We start from the raw sequence: 23,114 nt of genomic DNA, 5'->3' as shown, positions 1-23,114 counted from the left end.
CAAGTTTAGAAGGCAGTGTTGGGTAGAGTAACTAAACTCTTCCCACGGTGTCTGGCACATGGCAAGGACTTGAAAATAGAGTGGCTGTGACTGTGCCATAGCCATGTTTGTCTCCCACACACCCACCTTAAAGAGAGGGACTAGGTCTCCACCCGTGAATTCCCAGATTTGGGGAGAAACTGGTCAGAAGAGGCTCTATTAATCTTCACTTCATTTAGCTGAACACAATGCACATCCCAGGAGAGGTACACACAGAGGGCCTGGGAAGCTAGAGGTCAGAGAGGCAATTTCTGATTGTGGAAATAAAACATGCTCATGAACACACATGTATTTGTGGTTGGGACAAGGGGAGATGGCAATATGGACTGACAGTCAAAGTTTAGGGAGGATTTCAGCAGGGACACATGGAAGGTGCCAGGAGGTAAGGCTACCTGCTGATGGAGCTGGTGGCCCTGGTCGGGACAGTGTAGGACAATAAGCATTCTAGGTCAAAGGACCTAAAAGTGGGGGTGTCAGAATCAACCTACTAAGGCAGAGCTGAGTCACGCGTGTTTGCAAGAGAAGTGACTGGAACTCTGCAGCCAGTGCCATATGCCATCTGGGAAGCTATGGCCAGTGGCTCTGTGTGCAGAGGGCCAAGGGAAGATTCATGGCCAGCTCCACAGCTCCCTGTCCTCCACCCCATGTGGTAAAGGGGTTAGGTCATAGTGTGTTGTCATAGTACGGTCCCCACTGGAACGCAGCTCAAGGAGTTTGCATTATAATGGTCTACAGGAAATCAGAAACCATGGCTATTTAATTACAGCATCCAGTGGTATGGAGGAGACAAAAAAGATAACAGCGGGCAAAATCACTATCTCAGACCAGGCGGCCGTGGAGGAGGGCATTTGAGCGAAGGGATGAAGGATGCAAACTGAGTAGAGGTCTGGAGATGAGCATTTTAGGTGGCAGCAATCACTCAAATGTCCCAAAGTGGGGCTGAATGTGGCCCATTTAGGTAGAAGTCAGCAGACTCGGGTGACTAGGAGACGGAGCCAGCAACAGCTATATGACAGCATAGCTCGGTCCCAGGCAGCAGAGTGAGGAGGTTCAAAGGGGGAATGAGGTGACCAGCCTACACTACACAGACTCCCAGGAGGGTGAGAGACAGGAGGCAAGGGTGAAGCTGGAAAGCCACTACGAGGCTATGGTCAAAGTCCAGGAGGGTGGTGACTTAGACAAGGGTGCCAACAGTACACGTGGCAAGGAGGGATTGAACACATAGCATATACAGCTTCGACTGTAGCCAACAGCACTGGCAGAATCTCTCCTGAGGGTGTGACAAGGGAGAGGTTCTGAGGGCGGCCCAGGAATGTTAACTCCAGCCCCTCCCACCCTGCATTTTCAGTGAGTTCAGGAATGAGTCAGACACAGACTAGACCTAAGGGATGAGGCCCCTTCCCCTCCCCTAGGAAGCAGACAGCTATCGGGGGAGCCACAGGTGTTCCTTGCTCAACCACCTATGGCCCCATGGCCAGAGCACAACAGGGGCAGGTATGCAGAAGGGCACGTGCCAGAGTCTTGGTACACCGTATCTGAAAGCTGTTGACTTTGGAGCTGGGTTGGGCTTAAACTTGCCAGTTGTTCTCCAATAGTCAGATCAGTGGCCTGACCTGGGCCTTTCCTGAGGTACTCAGTCTTACCCTGGAACATAAGCTAATCTGGCAATAGAGAGGACTTCAACCATTCTCCTGGAAAACGCAGGCGCAGGGGAGATCGAGCCTTTTCATACACAACAAAAAAGATGAAGCCAGACAGGGCTACAGAGGCAGGACCATATAGGATGTGAGTGAGATGCTTGACTCAAGAAGCATTTCCCAAGCCCCGTCTCAATGGGGCTGCACTTTACAAAGGGGCCCAGACCTAACAGGTACCCCTGAAGCTCAGCTGGGCTCTCCTGATATCCTCAACTGTCTGTTGCCTGGAAGCAAAAGTAAGAAGGGCTCTGTGAGGAACCAGGTCTCCGTCTAGTTCCTGCCAGCCCACAACCCCATCCAGAACAACAGTCACAGCACGCCCCACAGCCTGCTGCACTCACTCAGGTGACTTCTCTTTTACAGAGAGGGAAAATGGTCTCATTTTGATAAACAAATCATAGTTACAGGTGCAGGGCTGGTTTGAGAGTGCAAAAAGCTCCCCCTTCCATTTTCTGGGATTTTTAACTCCTAAGAAAGGTTTTCCTGTGTGCTGTGATTTGATTAGATTGGTTCTCACACCAAAAGTAATGTTCTCAAGAAAGCAGGTAGAAATTTCCCACTGTGCCATTCCCGGGCAAGGGACAGCAGAGGAAAGAGAAGGCAGCTCCCGTTTTCAGGGCACCCTGAGAACGAGCCAGTTTATAAATGACTTCGTTTCAAGACACCCCGCTTGCAATTTGGTCATTTTTCAATGAGAAAGATATACATTTTCGAAACATGAAATGAAATCATTAAGCCTGATGAAGTCAGAGGCAAAGCAACACTATGTGTGCATGTGCCTTGCCCTGCTCCCTTCTGCTCGACAAATCAGGGATCCCCGTGCAAGGCTCAGACAGGTGTTAACATGGCGGCTCTGCCTGGAGGAAGGTGGCACACCTATGTATACAGAGTTCCCGTATTCCAGACATCTAATTACCCAGCTCTTCCCACAATTATTCTCTCTCTCTCTCTCTCTCTCTCTCTCTCTCTCTCTCTCTCACACACACACACACACACACACACACACACACACACACACACACCCCCAAGCAAATGCAAACACTATGAAGCCCGAATCTAGTCCACAGATAACAGTATACAGTGGCACTGGTTCCCTAGTTTTAATAGTGTGCTGTGATTACAGGATGCAGTAACAGTGGGAAAAGCTGGGCAACGCACAAAGGACTTTCTCTACCATTTTTGTAACTTCTAGTGGCTCTACAATTAGAGTCAAATAAAGAGCTTTCAAGATGCCAACTGTTTAATGTATGCAGCAAGAACTATGGGCCTATACGGACACACACACACACACACACACACACACACACACACACGAAGCCACTTTGGGACCTACTAAGGAATTACCACACCCACTGTTTCCCCTATCCCAAAGCTGAGAAAAAGCACATCACGAGAGGCAGAGCATGGATGGGGTCATGTCCTTAAGTCACCTCCCCTGCCAGATCTAAAAAGACCTGGTCTGAGGAACTGACTGTGGAAAGGTCCATTGTCACCGGCTGTGGAATTCCTGTACCTGCCAAGCCAGCCTGGGAGTTGGGCCACAGTCAAAACAAGATCAAAGTCCTATCCACAGTCCCACCCCCTAGCCCAGAGATTGAAATTTTTGGGTACAACAGAATCCATTTCAAACGCTGAGTCCATTCCATCTCCAATCCTCGGAAGGTGAAGAATATTGTGTTTAAAGCAAAAACACCAGATGATTCTGTTGCAAGTGTTCATGGGTGGAAATAATACTTGACCTGGGGGGGGTGGGGGTCCGGGAACCATGATGACTCTCCAAGCCAGGTGAGGAGAACTGGCAGGCACTCAGCACCCCCAGAGCCGGTGCCTCTCCTCCCGTGGGAGAACTCTGGACCTACTTTATAGGTCTCCAGCACTGATGTGTAGGGCCGTGGAATGCCCCCAGAGCCTCTGTATGGATCCTGTGCAGGCTATTGCCACATTTAGGATAGAATGCAGAATTTAGACTCTCCCATCAGTGTGGAAGCTTGGGCTGAGGGCTGATGACCTGTGAGGCAACTGCAGCTCGTTGGGTATTCACTACTTTGTTCTGAGGGAAGGATCCGTTAGCCTGTTTTAAAGATTAAGGAAACAGAGGCTAGGCTGGCTTCACACTCAGAAGCAGCAGAGCCGGTAGGCCCCAGCCACAAGTTACTGCCCTGAGGCACAGCCTCCCTCTTGCTGGGGAGCCATGCCCCTTCAGAGGCTTTATTGTTTCTAAGCAGCTCTTAAGCTCTCTCGGAGGTTCCCTCCACAGCCCCTTGATTCCTTTGTGTCTTTCATCTTTCTCACTATTCTCCCTTAATCTTCCTCTTTTCTTTCATTTTTTTTTTATTTCGCTCCTTTTTGTTTCCAAATCTAAAATGACAGACACAATAGACCTCTCCGTTTCCCTTGTCTTCCTGATGCTAACTTAAGAATTTGCTCCTGGGCCCAGCACGGCAGCTCAGTGGGTAAAGGTGCTTTCGGTGAAGCCTGACCTGAGTTCTATCCCTCAGACTGACAGGAAGAAAGGAATGACTCATGCAAATTGTGCTCTGATGTCAACGGGACACACACACACACACACACACACACACACACACACACACACGTAATTTACAGAAGGACCTTGCACCTGCTGTCATGCGATGACATCCGGCAATCTCCACACACAAGAACGTGCTGTGCCGTGAGGCAGTGACCTACCACTTTCCAGAGGACACTGTGGGATCCTATTGGCCCAGAGACTCCAGAGATAGTCCATGTTCCACTCCAGGCACACCTGATGATCTTTGAAAGGCCGTTCAAAAGGCGGGACCGTCTGCAGCAGGGTGTAATTCTTGGCTACTGCGTGCAGCAAATTCTCCTCCCCTCGCACGTTCAAGCCCCCGCCACTGTGCCAGTGCGTGATCCAGGCTCGGAGAATCACTGGGGACACCGAGATGGGGTGTCTGATCAGGTAGTCATCCCTGTACACCATAATGCTCGGAAACTTCACGTGTACTATCTGTGTCCGGCTGGTGTGAAGATGCTTCTCATTTCTCCACCTCTTTTTGTACACAGGAATGCTACTTCTGAACTCAGATGACACAACCGCTTCCAAATTGACAACACAAGGCTGAGAGCATAAATACTCCACAGAGACTTCGGAGACATTGCGCACGCTCCCTTCAAAGGCAGTAAAATAAATAAAGTCTGTGTACGTTGTGCTCTGTTCTGTTCTGGGCAGCACCGATGTCGTCAGGGAAGTCTGCCTGCCCAAAGATGGCACAAAGTTCTGAAAAGGAGCGAAAGGGTAACACACAATGTTTAAAAACATCATCCTATTAACGCATGCACAAACTGCTATTTTCTTGGCATTAAAAGCTACAGATCTATGTAAAGGCAATGAATGCAGACAGTAAGAGATGTCAAACGCACGACCATTAGACTGGAGAAAAACCAGCTCACACAAATGAAGACTGGGCCATGCCGAAGTCTCTCCCTAGGCTCAGGAACATCTGCTGATCAAAATGTGGCTTTCAAAGCTATGTGCCAATCATTCCAGAGCTGGCTTCCAAAGGATGAGGCTGGTCCCCGGCAAAAATAACAGGGAAAGGAACCTGTCTTAAAATGAAAGAGGCAAGCTGGCTTCAGACATGGACAAACTACTTCAAATGGTGGCCAGACACTGCCAATCAAAGGGCTGGAGAGAAGTTGAAAGGGCATCACCAGGGAACATAAAAAGAAGGCCAGTCTGGCGTATTTATCTCCTGTAAGAGTGAAGCCAGGGCAAGCCCACAAGCCTCCTAGCCTGCAAATGGCCCAGCAGGAGGTCTCTGCTGCTCCACACAGGAGCTTGGACCACAGCTGCCCGGTCCTGCTCTTTCACCATGCATGATGGGACAGGTGCCAAGGAAGATGTTAGCAGTGTGCCCAGTTGGTCGTTTCTTCAAGTCCTCTCACTCTGTGCATTTCTTTCCAGACATCTGAGGAGCTTGGTTACAAAAATCTAGGCAGTGCTGTTAGCCTGAGGTAATGAACTATGACCAGCTGAGCCCTTCTTGACCATGACTTTGTGATTCAGGTGTCCAGAGCAAGGTCACTGTGACCACTTCACACCCATTTCGATGGCTATGATTGAAAGAAAAGAAACAAAAGGAAGAAAAAAAAAAAAGCCTAGAAGGCAAGCATGGGTGAGCCCTCGGAGAAACTGTAATCCTTGTGCACTGAAGGTGGCAGGGTAAAATGATAGAGCCTTTACGGTAAAGATTCAAGCCACTTCTGTTTTTAAATTAAAAAATGTAAGAACCATGTGGTCTGATTCCATGATTCTTCTTCCAAACATAGCCCAAAAGGTTGAAAGCAAGAACTTGAGGAAATAGATGCTGATATTCACGGCCACACTGTCTGAGATAGCTGAAAGCAGCTCTCGTGTCCATCAGTGACGAGAAGAACAGGGTGGTTTATGCACACTACAGTGGCATGGGACTCTGCGATTCTATAAAATGGGTGGACCTTAAAGATAAGCTAAATGAAAGAAGCCAAGCACGAAGCAGGAAGCGCTGTATGGGGCACTTACAGGAGAAGGTGGAGGAGTCAGACTCATGGAGACAAAATAAAGGAGGAATCAACAAGGGGTGTGTGTGTGTGTGTGTGTGTGTGTGTGTGTGTGTGTGTGTGTGTGTGTGTGTGCGTGTGTGTGTGTGTAGGGGATGAGTGGCTGATGTGAGAGTTTCGTCCGGTGATGAGAACAGTGGCAGCTGTGCACAATGTGAGCTTATGTAACCCTACTGAACCCCACCCTTCAAAACAGTCAGCTGTGTAAATGAAGACTGTCTCACAGCAGAGGTCATTTCACCTGCCAGCTTCGATTACGAATGTCTCCAATCCCACCACTCCAGAGGCAGAAAACAGCAAGATTTTGCCAAGTTCGAGACCGACTTGTTCTACATGATGAACTCCAAACCAGACATGGGCACAGAGTGAGACCTTGTTTCCAAAGTGAGAAAGGGGAGGCAGGATTGCTTACTGGGTAGAGGCACTTTCTGCCTGACGACCGGAGATCAATCCTGGAACCCACGTCGACACACACACACACACACACACACACACACACACACACAACAAAACAAATATTTTTTTGTAGACCTTTAAAGCTACTCTGGTCTTACAAAGAAAGAGAAGGGGGTTCTTCTTCACTTTTTCATTGTAGTTTAGAGCCACGTAGGAGCAAAGGTGGATGAGAATTGACGTCTTGTATCAGGGAAACAAACCTGTCAATAGTTGTTTTAAAAAAAAAAAAAAAAAAGAGCAAAGCGAACATGTCCAGTGTGCCAATCAAATGGTAATCAAGCCTAATCCAGATCACCAACTCAAGCACAATGGAGTGGGTGGTCTAGATCGGGCTTAGGAGGATTCCATTTGGGCTTTGTAGGGTGGAAGATGTTCTCCAGGGGACGATGCAAGGGAGAGGCTGAACGTAATAGGAACAGCAAAATCAAATCGGGGAAAGAAGCAAAGAATCCGAACGTTGAGGAGAAAGCAACATGTATGGCTGGCCAGAGACTAGAACAACGGCAGAGACGCAAGCAGGCAAGAGAACCTGAGACGAAGACAAAGGAAGAGTGAGTTTGGCTCTGGGAACGGCGAGTGCCAGACAGAGCTGGAGCACTCCCTCTGCAGGTTTCTGTGAAGGGGGCGGTGTTTTCTTCTGGATTGAATGCACGAGGGTTAGGGGAACTGTTCAACAGAAATATGAGCTACTCATAACTCAGTGATGAGGATGGCTCCACTCACGTGGACAGAAAAGCAGATTAAAGCCACACAGAGATGGCATTTTCAACCTACTAGACTCTCAAGATCAAGGTTAGATTTCAGGTTCTGCCGGCTGCTGCGTGGGGAGGCACATGTACTCTGCTGGTCGTTTCTGCAAGGCAATCAGGCAACACCTACCCAAGAGGAAATGCAGTCATTGCCTGGCCCAGCATCCCACCTGTAGGATCTTATCCTACAAATGTCTGATCTGCGGGAAAGGGGGTAAGTACAGGCTTCCCGTGTCAGCACTGTCTGTCACAGTGGAAGATAAAATGTGTACGTGTCCACTGCTTACGTAAATGAAGTACTTCCGGTTCCAGAGTACTCTACATCCACACAACGACTCGACATCTTTATATACAGACGACGGGACTGTCTCCGAAGGCTGTTTTGGGTTTTTAACTTTTGTTATTCTTGCCATTTTTTGAGAGGGTTCATAAATACCATACTGGGTTGCAAAGCACACACGTGCATGCATGCATACATGCACACACATGCACACACGAGCACATGCATGCATGCGCCGTTCCGTTTAAAAACAAAATCACTTGAATACACATAGGATTAGTTGTCGCCGTGGAACGTGGAAGGACGAGGTGGCCAGAAGACAGTGTAGGGAGCAGATATGTGTGGCTATATCATCATAGTTTGCATTCTAGACCACATGAATATTCAGAGTGGAGAGCAACCATCCTAAGAGAGGAAAGTGTCAGTTTCCACAAATGGCAAAAAGGGAGTGGTAGGGCTGACTCTTCCTTTACATGCAGCATGGGCAACCAGGGGAAAGAAATCTGTAAGGGGTGAGAACAGCTCCAACTGTCCACCCCTCTGGAAGAGGATTAATTGCTTTCTGCTCTCATTCATACCACTAAATTACAGGGAGGAAACACACATTACGAATAATCTTATAGTTGGAAGGAGCAGGAACCATCAGTAATGGCTGGCCCTCTTCTTCACTTTGCAGACGAGGAAACAGCAAGCATCTGCATCGGTCATGTCTCCCCACCGATGGGCTAGCAGAGCTGACCCAGGAGCCAGACTCTTTTTCTTCACCTTCACACACCCACCACTGACACAGTGCCCACCCCAAAGCACATCATGGCTAGACAGATTCATGGCTGCCTGGGAACTCTGGGCTGCATCTTCCTTTTGCACAAATAGATGACCCCAGTGTTGGTCCACAGGAGGAATGCATTCATTCAACACTCAAACATAATTTCCCCAAAGCCAGCAGACAGTTGGCCAGCATATCTTATGCTTGGGTGATGCCCCAGATGCTTGCCCGTAGGAATCCATGCAAGAACCTTTCACTTCTCAAGGCCAGGCAAACCCAGAGTCCAGAGCCCACCTTGGTACAGCGCGTACCACAGCAATGTTCTCTTCCGGAGAATGACACTGGTTCCCATTCTTTCCATACCTTCTGAAAGACTCACCCAGGCCCAGTTTTCTTGCTTTTATTTTATTATTTTTTCCCCAGCACATTTTCAATGCTAAAAGGAGAGAGCTCTCTTTTGAACAGAAATGCAGGGGGAAAGCCATTTGATTCCCCTGCGAAGTGTGGTTCTTAATAAGCCTGTTCATTATTTTACATCTGATTGCTTGAAAATGCGCCCGTCACACTTTTCTGCATTAATAAGGGCAGAGTGCCACAGTTTGCCCAGCGCGTTACACTCGTCACATTGTGGCTGACGGAGGTGGAGTCACACCTCACCCCGCACCTCTCCGGGGCCTTGCTTCCAAATTCCGTTTCAAAAGAAAATGCCTGGATACTTGTATGAAGATTATTGTATTTTCCTCTGGTTCTAAGCCCTGAGAGTCAGCAAAAGCAAACGAAGAGAATGCAGATTCAACACATATGTTCTCCAGTGTGATAGTCAGGAGGCAAAGCAGACACTTGTGTCATGCTGGAAGTGTAAAACATACCCTGAATCTCAAAGCTTTGTTATTTAACAAAAGGCTGCGAAGTATCTTATTAATGGTTTTTACATTGATTGCACGTCAAAATGATAATATTTGGATACTTCAGATTAAGTGAAATGTATTAAAATGAATCATACCTGTTCTTGTTTACTTTTTCAATGTGGCAACTACTGAATGTAAAATTACAGACGTGGCTCGAACTGTCTAGGGATCGTGCTATTCGAGATTTGAGGTCATTGAACTTGTTCTTTTTCTTAAGGCTAAATGGTAAGAAAGCACTCATCTCTCCGTCTCTGAAAGGCATTGGTTTCTGGATCCCCAAACAATACTAACGTCTGTGGACGCTCAGGTGCCTTACACAGTACAGGGTAACTGTGTAGAACTGTGTGTGTAACGGGAGCACATGTGTGTGCATGCACATATGATGGCTAGAGGATGACGTTTGCTGTTGTGTCACAAGTACCACCACCCTAATTTTCTTTGTTTGTTTAGGTGTTTTGTTCAGAGAGTGGTGTTGTTTTGAGGTTTTGAGACAGGGTCTTTCATTGGTTTGAAACGTACCAAATAAGCTCAGACAGACAGTCCCAGGGATCCCCCTGCCTCCACTTCTCCAGGACTGGCGATAAAAATAAACACCATCACATTCATCTGGTTTTATTTGGTCATCTGTTTTTTGAAATAATGTCTAAGTATGTTGCTCTGGCTAGCTTCAAATGCGTGGTGAACTCAGAGATCTGTCTACCTCTGCCTCCTGAGTACTGGAATTAAAGGTGTGTGCTACTATGTCTGCTCGATGCTCAACTTTTTTTTTTTTTAACATGTGTTCTGGGTGCTTTGTGTTTATAAGGCAAGCATTTTACTGGTCAAGTCATCTTTCTGACCCTCTTCCTATATATTGTAAATGATCTCTAGGTGACTTACATCACATAAATGTTCTGTGTATAGCTGTTATATTATGCTGTTCCAGAAAAAATAATGAGGAAGCACCTGCCCATGTCCAGTACAGATGCAATCGTTCGTTCAATATTTTTGATCCTTGATTGGTTGAACTCCAGGATTTAGAAGCCATGGGATGTGAAGTCTGACTCATCTTGGGTACCTCTGGCCACTTGCACTCCTTTGTGGTGGGAAAACAGTCAACAGGATTACATATGACTGAAGGAGGTTCAGAACAACTTCTGTCCGCAAACAGGCACACTGTCTGGGCTGGCCCATAGTTTGCCAATCACTGTTCAACAACATCAAGCTTTTTTCTAGGTGGAGTTCTGAAACACAGAGTGATAGAAGCTGAGCTCTGTATGGGGTTGCTGTGGGAGACACGGGATGAAAGACACAGGAACAGTGACCTGATAGGGGCCTGGCTGTGTTCCCTAAGGCACCCGAGTGGTAGGTGTTGACATCCTGCTATTGTTTCTTTTAGTAAAGATTCAAACTGGATGAGAACCTGATGCTAGGCTGGGCAGCGAGGCAGCTCATTTGAGAAGTAGGAGAAGTCCCGTGGTGGCTGCAGCGTAAACAGGACTGCAGGAAGAGGGTGGCATCTCTGTAATGTAATAGGGATACACTGGTCCTAAAATCACCCCACGTGTGGTTGCAGAGCATTGGCCTAAGGTCTTTGAGCAGCCCTTAGGATCTCTAGTCTTTGGGACACATCCACAACGAAGCAAGCTGGCTTCTCCCAGGAGGGAGCAGGCCCAGAGGGCAGCTGCTACACCATGAGCTGCAGCTACCTCTGCTATGTACAAAACCAACACCGATTAGTAACACATCACACTCTAAATATTGATTAAGCCAAAGCTGATTTCCTGGCTCAGGCCATGTGTGTGGTTGTCAGCTGTTTCCTGCCAGGAAAATAAGGCAATTAACTTGAAGAGTTCCAGCTTCGGGTGTGACACGGGTCCAGGCGTCATAGGTATTTTCTTGTGCCAGGTTGCATTAACATAGACTAAAAGGGCTGCCCGCACTTCCCTAGGTCTAGAAACTCCAAGGCCAGAGCCTATACCCTGTCACATCTCCAGATTCTGAAAGAGACCTTGGTATATGGTGGGATTTAGTATGTCCCTTGGAAAAAAAATAAAGCATTAGGTAAGAGGAGCCACCAGGTGTTTGGTCAATCTCCTGCCTCACAGCCCTCAAAGGTACCTAGAAACCCAAACAGCTGATCCAAACTTGAGAGTGCACTGTCTGTCCTTACTGTTCCAACTTCTCCCATAAAGGATGACCACCAGCCTACTCCCCACGAAGCCTCCCTGGCTCTCTCTTTCCATCAGCATTGCCAGGCCAAGGAACAAGCCTTGAGCTAAGACCTTAGAAGGTGGCACCAATTGGACCAGTTGGGATAGACTTCTCCCAGCTTTTTCCTCCCTCCTGATCTTTCAGATGACCAGCCTACATCCTGAAATTTCTCCATGCCTCTAGAAACTTTTAAAACATTTTAAAAATTATTATTATTAAAAAACTTCCCACTCATGCCCCCCACCCTGCTGGATTCTGATTCATCTGACAGGTTCATTCTTGTTGATCATGGCAGTGCCACATCTCTGAACTTGTATTCTCGGCTTCTGAGATAATGTGGGGGGTTGGGGAGGGACCACTACCACCAACAAAAACACACAAATCTCAAATGCACTGCAGCTCTAAGCTAGGCATTCAGGGTGGGAAGGGGAAATTCTGGTCCCTTTCATATCATGCTGTTTAAGCGACCATATCAATGTTCCACTCCATAAACTAAAGAATCGCTCTGTTCACTCGGGGCCAGGGAAAGACTCCGGAGCCCTCAGATGACTGGTTCCGGCAGAAGGGAGCCCCAATCAAAGTCAAATTTAAGAATGTCATGCGCAGTCACAAAACATAAACTGTTTTGCCTTTGTAATTGAGTACTGTAATATTTTTAGAAAATGGAATAGATCGGTTCTATTATGAATGTGTGTTCATAATAGAAGAACCCAAGTTAGAAACCTTAACTCATTGACTCAGCCTGGGCATCAAGGACAGATGAGCCCATAGAGCTTCCGGATTTTTAAAAAACAAAACAACAGCAACAAAGCAAAACTATCCACATGGCCTAAACTTCTTTTAGGATGAGTGCATTTGGTTCCTTTAAACAAATCAATGAGGAGTGAGTCTGTTTGAATAGCCCTGTTCCACAGAGCTGGGAGACCAGCTTTCTTCTCTACATGGTCCACTGAGTATTGAAGGAATGGGCAGGGGTTGGAGAATCTAAAATCATTCACTCTCTCCACGGGAAGTTCATTTACACTTACCAGTGTGTGGGAGCAGGTCAGATACGCAAACAATAACCACGGCTGTTTTTCTCCTGCCGGCTACTCCATCCATCACCTAAGACTCTGGCTCCAGAGTACTCTCTCTCCAAACTGGCTGGATCAAACTTTCCACGGTCAAAAAAGCATTGGCTTAAAGGTCCCATTTTGTTCCATTTCTGCTGAGTAAATAAGCAAAACTCCCCTTGATGGCCACAAAGCATGCAATTATGCAGACCGGACGATGATGTCAACGTAGCCTTCACCATCAAGATACGTCAGGGGAGACATTTCCCATCAAGCTCGGCCCCTTCCCAGTCAGAGCCGACCAGAGACTCACCATCCCAACAGTGATCAATATTTCTGCTTGTGTCAGAGACCCTCAATACTAGTTAGCATGCACTTTCACTCTAGCTTACACCCTATAAGGACGAATGAGGGTTGGTTTGGTTTCTAAATAAAGTAGATTGGAGGCCTACTATGTGCTGGGCACTGTGGCAGGTGCAGCCTACCTCCCCATCCCACTTTCTAGCGCAGTCTCTCTTGTCTTCCAGAAGCACCCCCGAACAGTATTCTCAGCCCGCTTTCCTGTCTCCACTCTTTGTTTTAAGGCAAGGAGACCTGGAGACACCAGCATCTCATCTTTTAACGGGAAGGACCAAGACCCCCTCTGGTCAATCTGTTCCACATTTTTCAGGGAAGAGACAGTATGTCACACAGAGACACATGGGCCTGGGTATACACTCCAGCATGAGTAAGCCATTCTCCGGGTGAAGACAGAAGGCAGGAGCTGCCAAGGCACAACCCTGTCAGCAATTCCTCAACCTCTTCCCTCAGATCCTCCCTCTGAGGGACAGGACAAGCCAATAGAAAGAGTAACTAAATTCACTTTGGACTATTTATGGTTTGCTCCAGCCTATCCATCATCTGGGAGAATTGCTTGGGTCCTTTATTTCTTCTCTACCACAGTTCCTATTGCTCCTGCACTCTTGGCAGGCAGCGAAAGCTGGAGACAAAAGGTGGGGACCACAGCGTGGGAGAGTCCAGAGCAACGGTCAGGACGAACAGGGATGTCAGTGACAAACAGGACATTTGGAGATCACCTCTGAATTCCAAATATCCACAATCACAGTTCCACAAGCTGAGTAACTGAGGGTCTTTAACATTTTTTTTTAAAGAACTTTTTACATCCTGTGCTGATATTGTGAAAGGATAATGAATAATCCTGGATGATAATGGATGGGATGTGCGCACTTAACAGGGCTTCCGGTACAAGAACTCTATCACAGTCGCTGTCGGCTAACGATCTCTCTATATATCTAAGTTGCTAATGTCCTCTTATTTCTTTGTCCCTAGTTGTCTAACAAGCTCAAATGTCCGCTCTGAATACTTCAGCTATCCAGCTGACATCCATATTGCCTATGGTGAGATTTATTTTCTCACTTAAGGAAAAAAAAATTACTCATTGGAGACAAGAGTTCAGTTGGCAGAATTGCCTTCCAGAAGCTCCAATGTCAAGGGCAGGACTAGGGGCAGTTCTAGCCAGGCAAGGAGAGGAAGGGAAGCCCAATGGTGTCAGAACACAGCAGGAGGCTCTGTGGTGCAGGGTGAGTCCTGTGTGAGGAGCTTTCTCAGCAGCAGCGACTTCAGCAGAAGCAATCCAACCGTTTGCTTCAGAGGCCCTTACTCTCTCTGGAGGCTCTCTTCATCTTGACCTTTGGTGACCTCAGGATTTTCTGGCAGTCACTGGGACCAGGAATCATCTTTCAGCAATCTGCCTGGCATGGCTTCTCGGCCTATCTTTCAGGCCTGGTCACAATTATTCATGCTCTGGCAATATCCTAGCTACAGGGACAGAACTCCTGTGGGCTGATACTGAAGGTTACTTTGTCGAAGCCAATGAAGAAGGGAGGTGCCCTTCCTCAGAACCCTGACTCCAGGGGACAGACTCCTCCAGAAGGGCATGCACAGAAAGCTACCTGCATCCCAGTCTTTGTGAGCAGGCTGACAGAAAATGGGAATGAACCACCAAGTCATGAGCAAGTTGGCATTGTAGCACCCATTGTCCGGTCACCATCTACTTGGGACACAAGGCAGCTCAAAGGCTGCACCTGAGTTTTTACCTCACCCTTACCAATGGTAAACAGTTTCTGGATTTACTTTTCTTTCCGTTTGTCTTCCTCTTTAACATCCTGCTTCTATTCCGTGGCCCGTCCATCTTAGGTTACTGTAGACATGACCTCACATCCTGGACACTTGCACGGCAGCTGGCAATTGCTGGAGCTCGGCTAATGCACAGGACGTTTGTGTAAGGGGGGATGGTCTATCAGAAGCAAACTCCAGAAGACAATTGAGCTAGCATGGGTCTCGGGAAGGAGGTTGATGTGGGCTTCACCTCAGCCTGTCTGTGTGGCCTGCAACAGCTTGCTTAACCTCTGTGAGACTCCTCTCTCATCTGAGTGGAGATCACAAGAGCCACTCTCTCACATAGGGTAGTACTAAGATTAATTCATACTGGGCAGTGGCCACACGTGACTTAGCACAGTGGAGGCCGCTATTACGGCTTTCAAGGTCTGAAGTGGCTTTCACCACCAGCTCCTGTCTAGACATTCTGCTCCACCTGCCTGCCTCTACCTCCCTCCCAACCAGTCAGATTCTCCAGGAAGCACCCCTTCATCAAGGAGAACCCATACAATAACACACCACATCTTCATTGTCCCCCGCCCCGTGACAGATTTATACATTTCCCCGAGTTCACGCCCCAGGCGTCTCCAAGGTCTAGAAGCCCCACCTTCCATAAGTGTCTCAGGTAAAGCATACCAGAGCAGCACAGTCACCAACACATGGCTGGCCACTCAGAACAGAATATGGAGGCTGCCTCTGGAATCCAGCTTTAGCTTAGGTGGGCAAACCCCTCTAGGTCAGCAATGTGTGGCTCTTGCTCATTCAAGTGTCTGATATCCTGCTATCAGACGCTGCCCCCCACCCCTGCACACCCTCCAGAAGGAGGCACTCAAGCATGGACCCTGACAGGTGCCTCCCTCATCTTCTCATATCCACTCCTCACCGCTCACCTCCCTTGGTCCCTCCTGTTGACTCTTGGATCGTTTCCCCTCTTGGATCTGTCCCTGCAAACCCCCCGTCCCCCTTGGTGAGCATGGAGCTTCCTTCTCTGCCACGTTAGCCTTTAGGGTTTTACACTTGTTACTCTGATTTTGTCAGCTGTCAAGAAATGCCCCTCCCCCAGCCAGGCCTTGAGAGTCTCACATGGAACTTTCCAGATCATCTGAATGGAACTATTTCATGGACTGCTCAACTACATAAATCCTGGCGCTGCACTAACCAGCAGTGCCCTGTATACAGGATCATCTGTTTAAACAAAACCCCTGTCATCTGTCACGGCAGCCTTATTTATGAGTCTGTGTACTGTAACCCTGTGGCATAAATATTAAATAATAACATCCCTTGGGCAAAAAAAAAATCATTCCCATTACCTGACATCTTCTTATGAAAATATAAAGTAAACCCAACCACAAAAAAATGGTATTGTTAATTCTAAAATGCAAGTATAAGCAGAGATTGTTCAACAGGTAGAGAGAGGGGCACAGTAAATATTTGCATTTTTACACTGTCTTGCTTCAAGGAATGGAAGCCAAGTAAAGAGCGTTGGAAACAACAGCAAGCTTGCATAGGTGACAAAATTCTTCAAACCCGAATTCCAAGTCCTGTCAGCATCCCCTCAGCAGATGAGCTTTGAAGAAGACTGGGATCCGAACACTGGCAGCGCCACATGAATGGGGTTCAGGACAATGACATTGCTTGTTTTTTTAGCATTCTGTGAATTTCCTATTACATCAGTTTCATGATTCAGCATTTTCCTTTTCATTTATTTACAGTAATATATGGCGAGATAACCTAAGCTCGATCGCAGGATCCTGGAACATAAGGTAGGCTGGGCAGCAAGGGTGTAGCCTTCTGTAAATTTACTATTTGCTTAGAACTCAGGGACAAATGGGAGAAAGCAAGTCATCCAAAGAACTGGGAAATATCTCCTCACCTTACTCTGAGGGTCTTCATTTCTGTGGTATTTAAAATAGGTTACTGCCATCTAGTTTGTAAGTCTAACAGAAGGCAAGAAGTGTGTAAATTGCGAACTGATGTGCATAAGCCAAACGCAGCTCTGAAATGACAACGTTCAAGACGCAACTAAAGTCACCACTCTGGCGGTAAGCGTGGTACAAAGTAGATTTCTTTCTGGCACCCGCAACTTGGCTGGAGTGACCAAGGAGTTGAAGAGCCTCTGGAAACGCGAGGTGCGGTGGCACAGAACCGTCTGGGCCGGAAGGACCCGATGCAAACTCAAAGGAGGGTCGGGGTTGGGGGGCAGGAAAAGGAGAAGTTGGGCACAAGAAGGAAAGGAGCTTCAAGAAGGTGAAAGAAAAGCCCAGGACAGGTGGGGACAGGGCCGGACAGCCACACTCCAAGGGGCGGGAAAAGAATGCAGGGTAGGGAGGGTCCAGCGTTGCTGGGGACAAGAAGGGTACTCTAGGGGAACCAAGCCCTGGTCTCCAGCGAGGCGGCGAGGAAGCGGAATGGACTCTATCGAGAGTAGCCGGCAAGTCCGGTCCACGCACCCGGTACTCATCCCAAGGGCTGGGAGCGCCCGGGGCGCAGTGACAAGGAAAAGAGACAAAGTCGCGGCGAGGTCCCTACCTCCTACGATTGGGGTCCCAGACCACCCCCACCCTGTCCCCAGGGCCCGCGCAGAAGGAAGGACCCTAATAAGGTCCGGCGCTCACCAGGTAGCAGAGAAAGAGCAGCGCGCTGACAGGGCGGCCGCCGAGGCCCGGGGGGACACCGCCGCTCGGGGGGACCATGGCTGCGGCCCGGGGACCGAAAGCCGGCGGCGGGGGCTGCTGCTGCTGCTGCTGTCGCCGCCGTGGCCACCAAAGCCCCGCGCCGCGCCACTGCATGGCGAGGCCGCCCGGATCCCGGCCGGAACAGGTCACCTGGTGCAGGGACCGGCCCCCGCCCGAGGCGCCACCTTCCTTCCGCCCCCCGGCCGGCGGCCCACGCGCGGGGCCACCTGCCGCTGCCACCGGACCCGCCGCCGCCGCCGCCACCGCCGCTCCCGCCGCCGCCCCCCGCAGCCCCAACCGAGCGCCGGCTCCTCCCCGCTCGCAGTCCCGTCCCCTCCCTCCCTCGGCCTCCCTGCCCAGCCCGCCTCCCTGGTCGCTCCCTCCGAACCCACGGCGTCCACCCCTCCGGGCTGTGGGCGCCCACACAGGTGGGGACCGCGTGGTCCCGCCCCTCGGCCGCTGTTCGCCCCCGGGTCCGTGGGGCTCTCGGCCGCCCCCATCTCTTTCTCCTGTTCCCTCCTCCGCCCCTTCCGCGCCCTTGCAGTCCGCGATCCCACCCCCACCCCCCAACCCCCTCTACTCCCCACTTTCTCCGTTTCCTCCACGTCCTTTCTCCCTAACTCCCTCCCTTCTCCATCTCTCCCTTCCCTATCTCTAGCCGGTGCCCACCCTGCTGCTTGCCGCTCATTCCCACTTCGCGTCCCGGCACTAGGCAGCGGGGTTTGTTTAGTGGCTTGGGGGCGGAGGGGTAGTGGTGGCCCGGGCGCCATTCCGGCAGGGCGGGGGCCGAGGGTGCTTTCTTGGAGTTGAGCCTTGCAGCAGCTTGGTTTCTAATCCTTGGGGATGGATTTTGACCCCTGCCAACCTCCACCTGTCCACCTGCAGGGCTTGGGGCCGCTTTCCTGCTTGCACGTTTAGAGCCCAGGCTGTGCCCCACCCTGCCGCCTGATTGGCGACGCGTTCTGGATGTTTCCCCAGGGTTTTGTGCGGTGTAGCCACTGCTGCCTCTGCGCTCTTTGTTTTAATTGTCCGGAGTATTGGCGCCCAGAGCGGGTTTGTATTTGATTTGCATCCCTGAGCTGTGGCTTCCACTTGGACGTGAAGAAAACGAATTAATTAGGCCAGTACAATCGTACCCAAGCCCCATATGAAAGGAGGTGAGGCCCTTGAAGTGCGCAAACAGCCTTTTCGAAAATCAGGACACATCCTAGGCTTTGGGGAGGCAGGGTGGGACCGATGCTAGTAGACCTGGGTTCTGTAGCCAGTCGCAGGTGAGATGGGCCTCGTGGACAGGGCAAGAAATTCAGGGTTTTTGCCCTGTAGTTCCGAGAAGTCCTTGGCTGTCTTGCTGCTGAGAAAACTGCTGTGAGGATAGTTAACCCATCTTGAAAAGTTTGTCCCTTTGGCATTGGTGTGGATTTGTGTGGTTGGGAACTATTAATAGATTGGAAGTCATGGAGCACAATCCTTTCCCTGAGGAGTTGTCACTTCTGTGGTCCAAGTCGTGCCAGTGGGGGTTCACGGACCTGGCTACAGTGAGGACATCAGCAGAGAGCTGGGACTCCCCGCTCATTTTTAGTTTCTTAGGTTGCCTATGAGTTGTAGGCCAATCACAGCTAGAAGGCTCTCAGACCTTAGTTTGGTTAAAGGCACCTGGAGAGCAAACCAAACAGATGGCTGGGTGCCCCTGAGTTCTGCCTCAGTCAGCCCTGGATAGTGTTGAGAAGCCTCCTGGGGAGTGAGTTTCAGGGTGACAGTACAAAATCAGGGAGGTCTCACTTTCGGAACCATTGGCTTACAGGAAGGATGCTTGACTGCCTAGCCAGCTGCAGGCACAATAAAGCACTTGGGAAGTTTGACAGATGTTGCCAGGATGCCTGTCCCACTTCCACAGAGACAAAGCACTTAAAATTCTCCTCTGTGATGCAGGGAACTATTTATTCCATTTAGTGTCCAAGGGAACAAAAGATGGGGTGGCTTTGTCCCAGATCCCATCTGTATTTTTTCCATCAAAAGAAAAAAAAATACTCCACAGATTTTTCCCCCTGATTTTCTCCTTTTTTTTTCCCTCTTTCTTTTTTCCCTCTTTTGAGACAGGCCATGAATCTATGCGCCCAAATTGGCCTGAAGCCTGAGATCTTCCAGCATCAGCCTCCTGAATGCTGCGACTGCAGGCAAGGACCACCACATTGGGTTGTTAATATATGTGTATGAGGGATTGTTGGCTTGTTTAAGAGAAGAGGGTGTCAGAGGCAAGACAGAATTTGTAGGTGTCCACCTGCCTTCTGGGCTTTTCTGGAGTTTCTGTCCTATTTTGGGGAGCCCAGATTACTTCTATCCCCAGGGAGACCAAATGGTCTCCCCTGTGACTTGCAGTCGAAGATACAGTGTTGTCAGCTTCAGGCAGCTGCATTTTCCCAAGTGTAGTCCATGCAGAGGTGTCCCACGGGAGCTGGGCCATACTTCACGTAGTGTTCTGTATCCAGACACGTATTCGTTTGTCTTCTGCGGCTCTGGGTACTGTCCCACTCTTGAGGTATTCAGAAGTGGGCAGGAACATCTATCTGGAGCAATGGGCACAGAAAACTGACCTAAATACAGTTTGCTCCTCTAAAATGACCTGTGAATAATTTTGCTGCCCAGGGAGTGAGAGTGGACTTGCCTGATGACCCCTATATTGGAAAGGGGCAGAGAAAAGTCAGGAATTCTTCACACAGCGATCTTTGGGTCTAGAAGACACAATCACTTATTACCCAAGGCTCTGCTCTACTAGATTGCCTGAAGGGTGTGGCTTTATTTCAGAAGAAAGCTCCTTGTTTGGAAACAGATCTGTTTCCCCCACTGCCTTGTGGAAGGACTTGAAACTCCATCATCACAATTCATCGGTTTGAATTAAGCTTTTATACTCCACTAAAATGCAAAGGCCCCCAGGAGGAGGCTGTTTGAATCTGGCCTCCCTCGTGCCTACCTTAGAGTAAGATAGTTTATCATCTCCCCATTAAGGAGACAGGGAGAGAGGAGCAAACCCCTACCGAACCCTGACCAAAACCAAGGCAATCAAGGGAGTTCAGGTGACCCAGTGGGAGAAGAAGCCAAGGATCTAGAACCATGGGGAATGAATAGCCCTGTTCATCTCTGCAAGAACCGTCTCTCAACCAGTTATTCTCAAGCCCTGAGGTGGTTTAACATCAGCAAGCCTGATGAGCAAACAACACTTAGAGAAGGAAAGTCTAAAAGTGTTCTGTCAACGTCATTTAATCCAAAGGACAAGGCTTTTTTTTTTTTTTTAATTAGAGAATGGGGGAGGTAGAGAGGCGAGGCAGTTCATGTCTCGCCAGCACTTGTGAAACTGAGGCAAGAGGAGCAAGAACACAAGGCCAGTCTAGAGCACAGACAGGATACTGACTCCGCAGCTCGGCCGATGGTCTGGGTACGATTCACAGCACCTACGCTGTGACGGAAGAGGAGAACTAACTCCCAGGGCGGGGAGCTGGCTTGGGGGTGGGGGGGACACTTGCTGTGCAAGTCTGGAACTACAGCACTCGTGGGAAAGCCAGACATGCTGAGACTTCACCATTGGGGAACAGAGACAGGGGGTGCCTTGGACTTTGCTGGCCATCCAGTCTAGTCGAAGCAGGGAGCTCCAGGTTCACTGATGGCTGACCATGTCTCAAAAGATGGAGGAGTGACAAAAGATGCCCTGTGCTGACCTCTGCCCTCCACATCTGCACACACACACACACCAGAAATAGATGATGATAGATAGACAGATCAATGATGATGATAGATAGATAATCATTTAGCTATAATGTGATTTGCTTGTGAAGAACTCACAGCTTTTCTTTGTCTCCTCCTGCTAAGGGTCAGTAGGAACTCACCTCTGACCTAGTATGGTCCATGAGGACACTTGGAAACCATGCCCCAGGCAAAGAGCATACCCAGCAAAAGGAGATCTAGTCCCACAGAGGCACATAACCCCTGGGCATTAAGAGGTAGAAAGGCACTCTGCACTGTGGCATGTCTCTTCTCTGACTCCCTCCTATATAAATCTCCAGGGCCCAGGGAGTCGCTGGCTCTAGGAAGCCTTCTGTTCTGATAGGGTTAATGTTGTGAAACACTAAAGTGACTTAGGGAGGAAAGGGTTTGTTTGGCCCACGCTTCCACAGCACTGTTCACGACAGGAAGTCAGGACAGGAACTCAAATTGGCAGGAACCTGGAGTCAGGAGCTGATGCAGAGGCCATGGAGGAGTGCTGCCTACTGGCTTTCTCCCCATTGCTGGCTCAGTCTGCTTCCTCATAGACCCCAGGACCAATAGTCCAGGGGTAGCCCCACCCCAGATGAGCTGTGCCCTCCCCACGTCAATTCCTAAGAAAATGCCCTATAGGCCCCTTATGGAGGCATTTTTCTCAGTTGAGGCTGCCTCCTCTCCAATGACTCTAGTTAACGTGAAGTTGACACCCAACTAAGCCAGCACACCTTCTCCCTCCCTCTCCAAAGCAGGCAGTCAGTCGTGTAGTAGCCACTGGTCACTTCTGCCTCAGATCCTGCTTGGTGGCAGCTTATTCCCCTCAAATAAAACGGTGTCTTGGAAAGCAGTGCATGTTTCCTGAGTGCTGCTGTATATATGCCTGCCACACGCCTCATGTGCAGCCCACCCACCGAATCCTCTCATGTCTGCTTGCTTTTCCATCCTTCTCCTTCCCTCCCTGCCTCTTTTCCTCTCCCACCCATGTTATCTCCCGATTCATTTCCACACTTGGGTTCCCTTTCTCTTTTCTGTGATTTCAGTTATTCAAAGGGTCGAGGATGAACATTTACCTTTCCGGCCAAAACAGAAGAGAAGGAGGCAAAAACAGAAAAGAGTTCACTGTCAGTCAGGCCGCCCTCCCGGACTAGGAAGTCATGGCCTTTCCTTTCTGCCTTAGATGGATGACCTCGGGGCCGGCTGTATCCCGAAGGCAGGTGGCTTTTCACGTTTGGTATTTCCACCTCTGGTGATCCCTGGAGTGTCTCACCCGAGCCTGCTTTGTTTCCGACCCTCCCACTTCTTGCCACTCCCCCCTTGCTCCTTCCTTAGACCACCCTACCAGATTCCATCCTCAACTCCTCGTGAACCTTGTACCATGACCAGTCAGTATTTCCTGAGACGACAAAGCCTGGCTCTGAGAAGCACAAAGGCGGGACTGGAGTGCTGGAATCCTGGTGGTTTTTTTTTGGAGGGAGGGGGATATTGAAGGTCTCGGAATCTCTCTGGCTGGAGCCCTGGTATGCTCCGGAATGAGCTCTATTTCTGGGCCTGTCAAATGAAATGTCGTTGCTCCTAGTTATTTTTGGCTCTTTGCCCTTCTGCATAGGTGCGTGTTCAGCTCAATTCTTCCCTCACCCTGAGCTGGAGAAACAGGCAAGATCCCTTTGCCAAGCCTTTCCTGGGTCAGGAGCACCTGCGCCACCAAGAGCAGCTCACAACGGCAGTTTTTGCCCTGCACATGGGTTGTTCGGGCAGAGTACTGGTTGGCTAAAGGGAGAAATTTTCTCTGGTCTTCTTGGACCACTGAAGAG

The 23,114-nt window shown here is 49.4% G+C and overlaps 1 protein-coding gene across 1 annotated transcript in view; it reads right to left on the bottom strand.

The window, feature by feature from the left end:
- Nucleotides 1–17,754, bottom strand: part of Sel1l3 (SEL1L family member 3) — a 106,457-nt gene extending 88,703 nt beyond the window's left edge. Inside the window, exons 1-2 of the mRNA XM_032915812.1 lie at nucleotides 17,494–17,754; nucleotides 4,425–4,995 (exon numbers count right to left, since the gene is read on the bottom strand). Coding sequence (XP_032771703.1) covers nucleotides 4,425–4,995; nucleotides 17,494–17,667 — 745 coding nt within the window. The 5' untranslated portion in view covers nucleotides 17,668–17,754. The remainder of the gene's footprint in view (nucleotides 1–4,424; nucleotides 4,996–17,493) is intronic.
- Nucleotides 17,755–23,114: the final 5,360 nt, after the last annotated feature.

This window comes from Rattus rattus, chromosome 11, assembly GCF_011064425.1.
Source record: "Rattus rattus isolate New Zealand chromosome 11, Rrattus_CSIRO_v1, whole genome shotgun sequence".
Classification (NCBI taxonomy): domain Eukaryota; kingdom Metazoa; phylum Chordata; class Mammalia; order Rodentia; family Muridae; genus Rattus; species Rattus rattus.
Note: the sequence above shows the minus strand (reverse complement) of the source record. Positions and strands in the feature narration are given on the sequence as shown.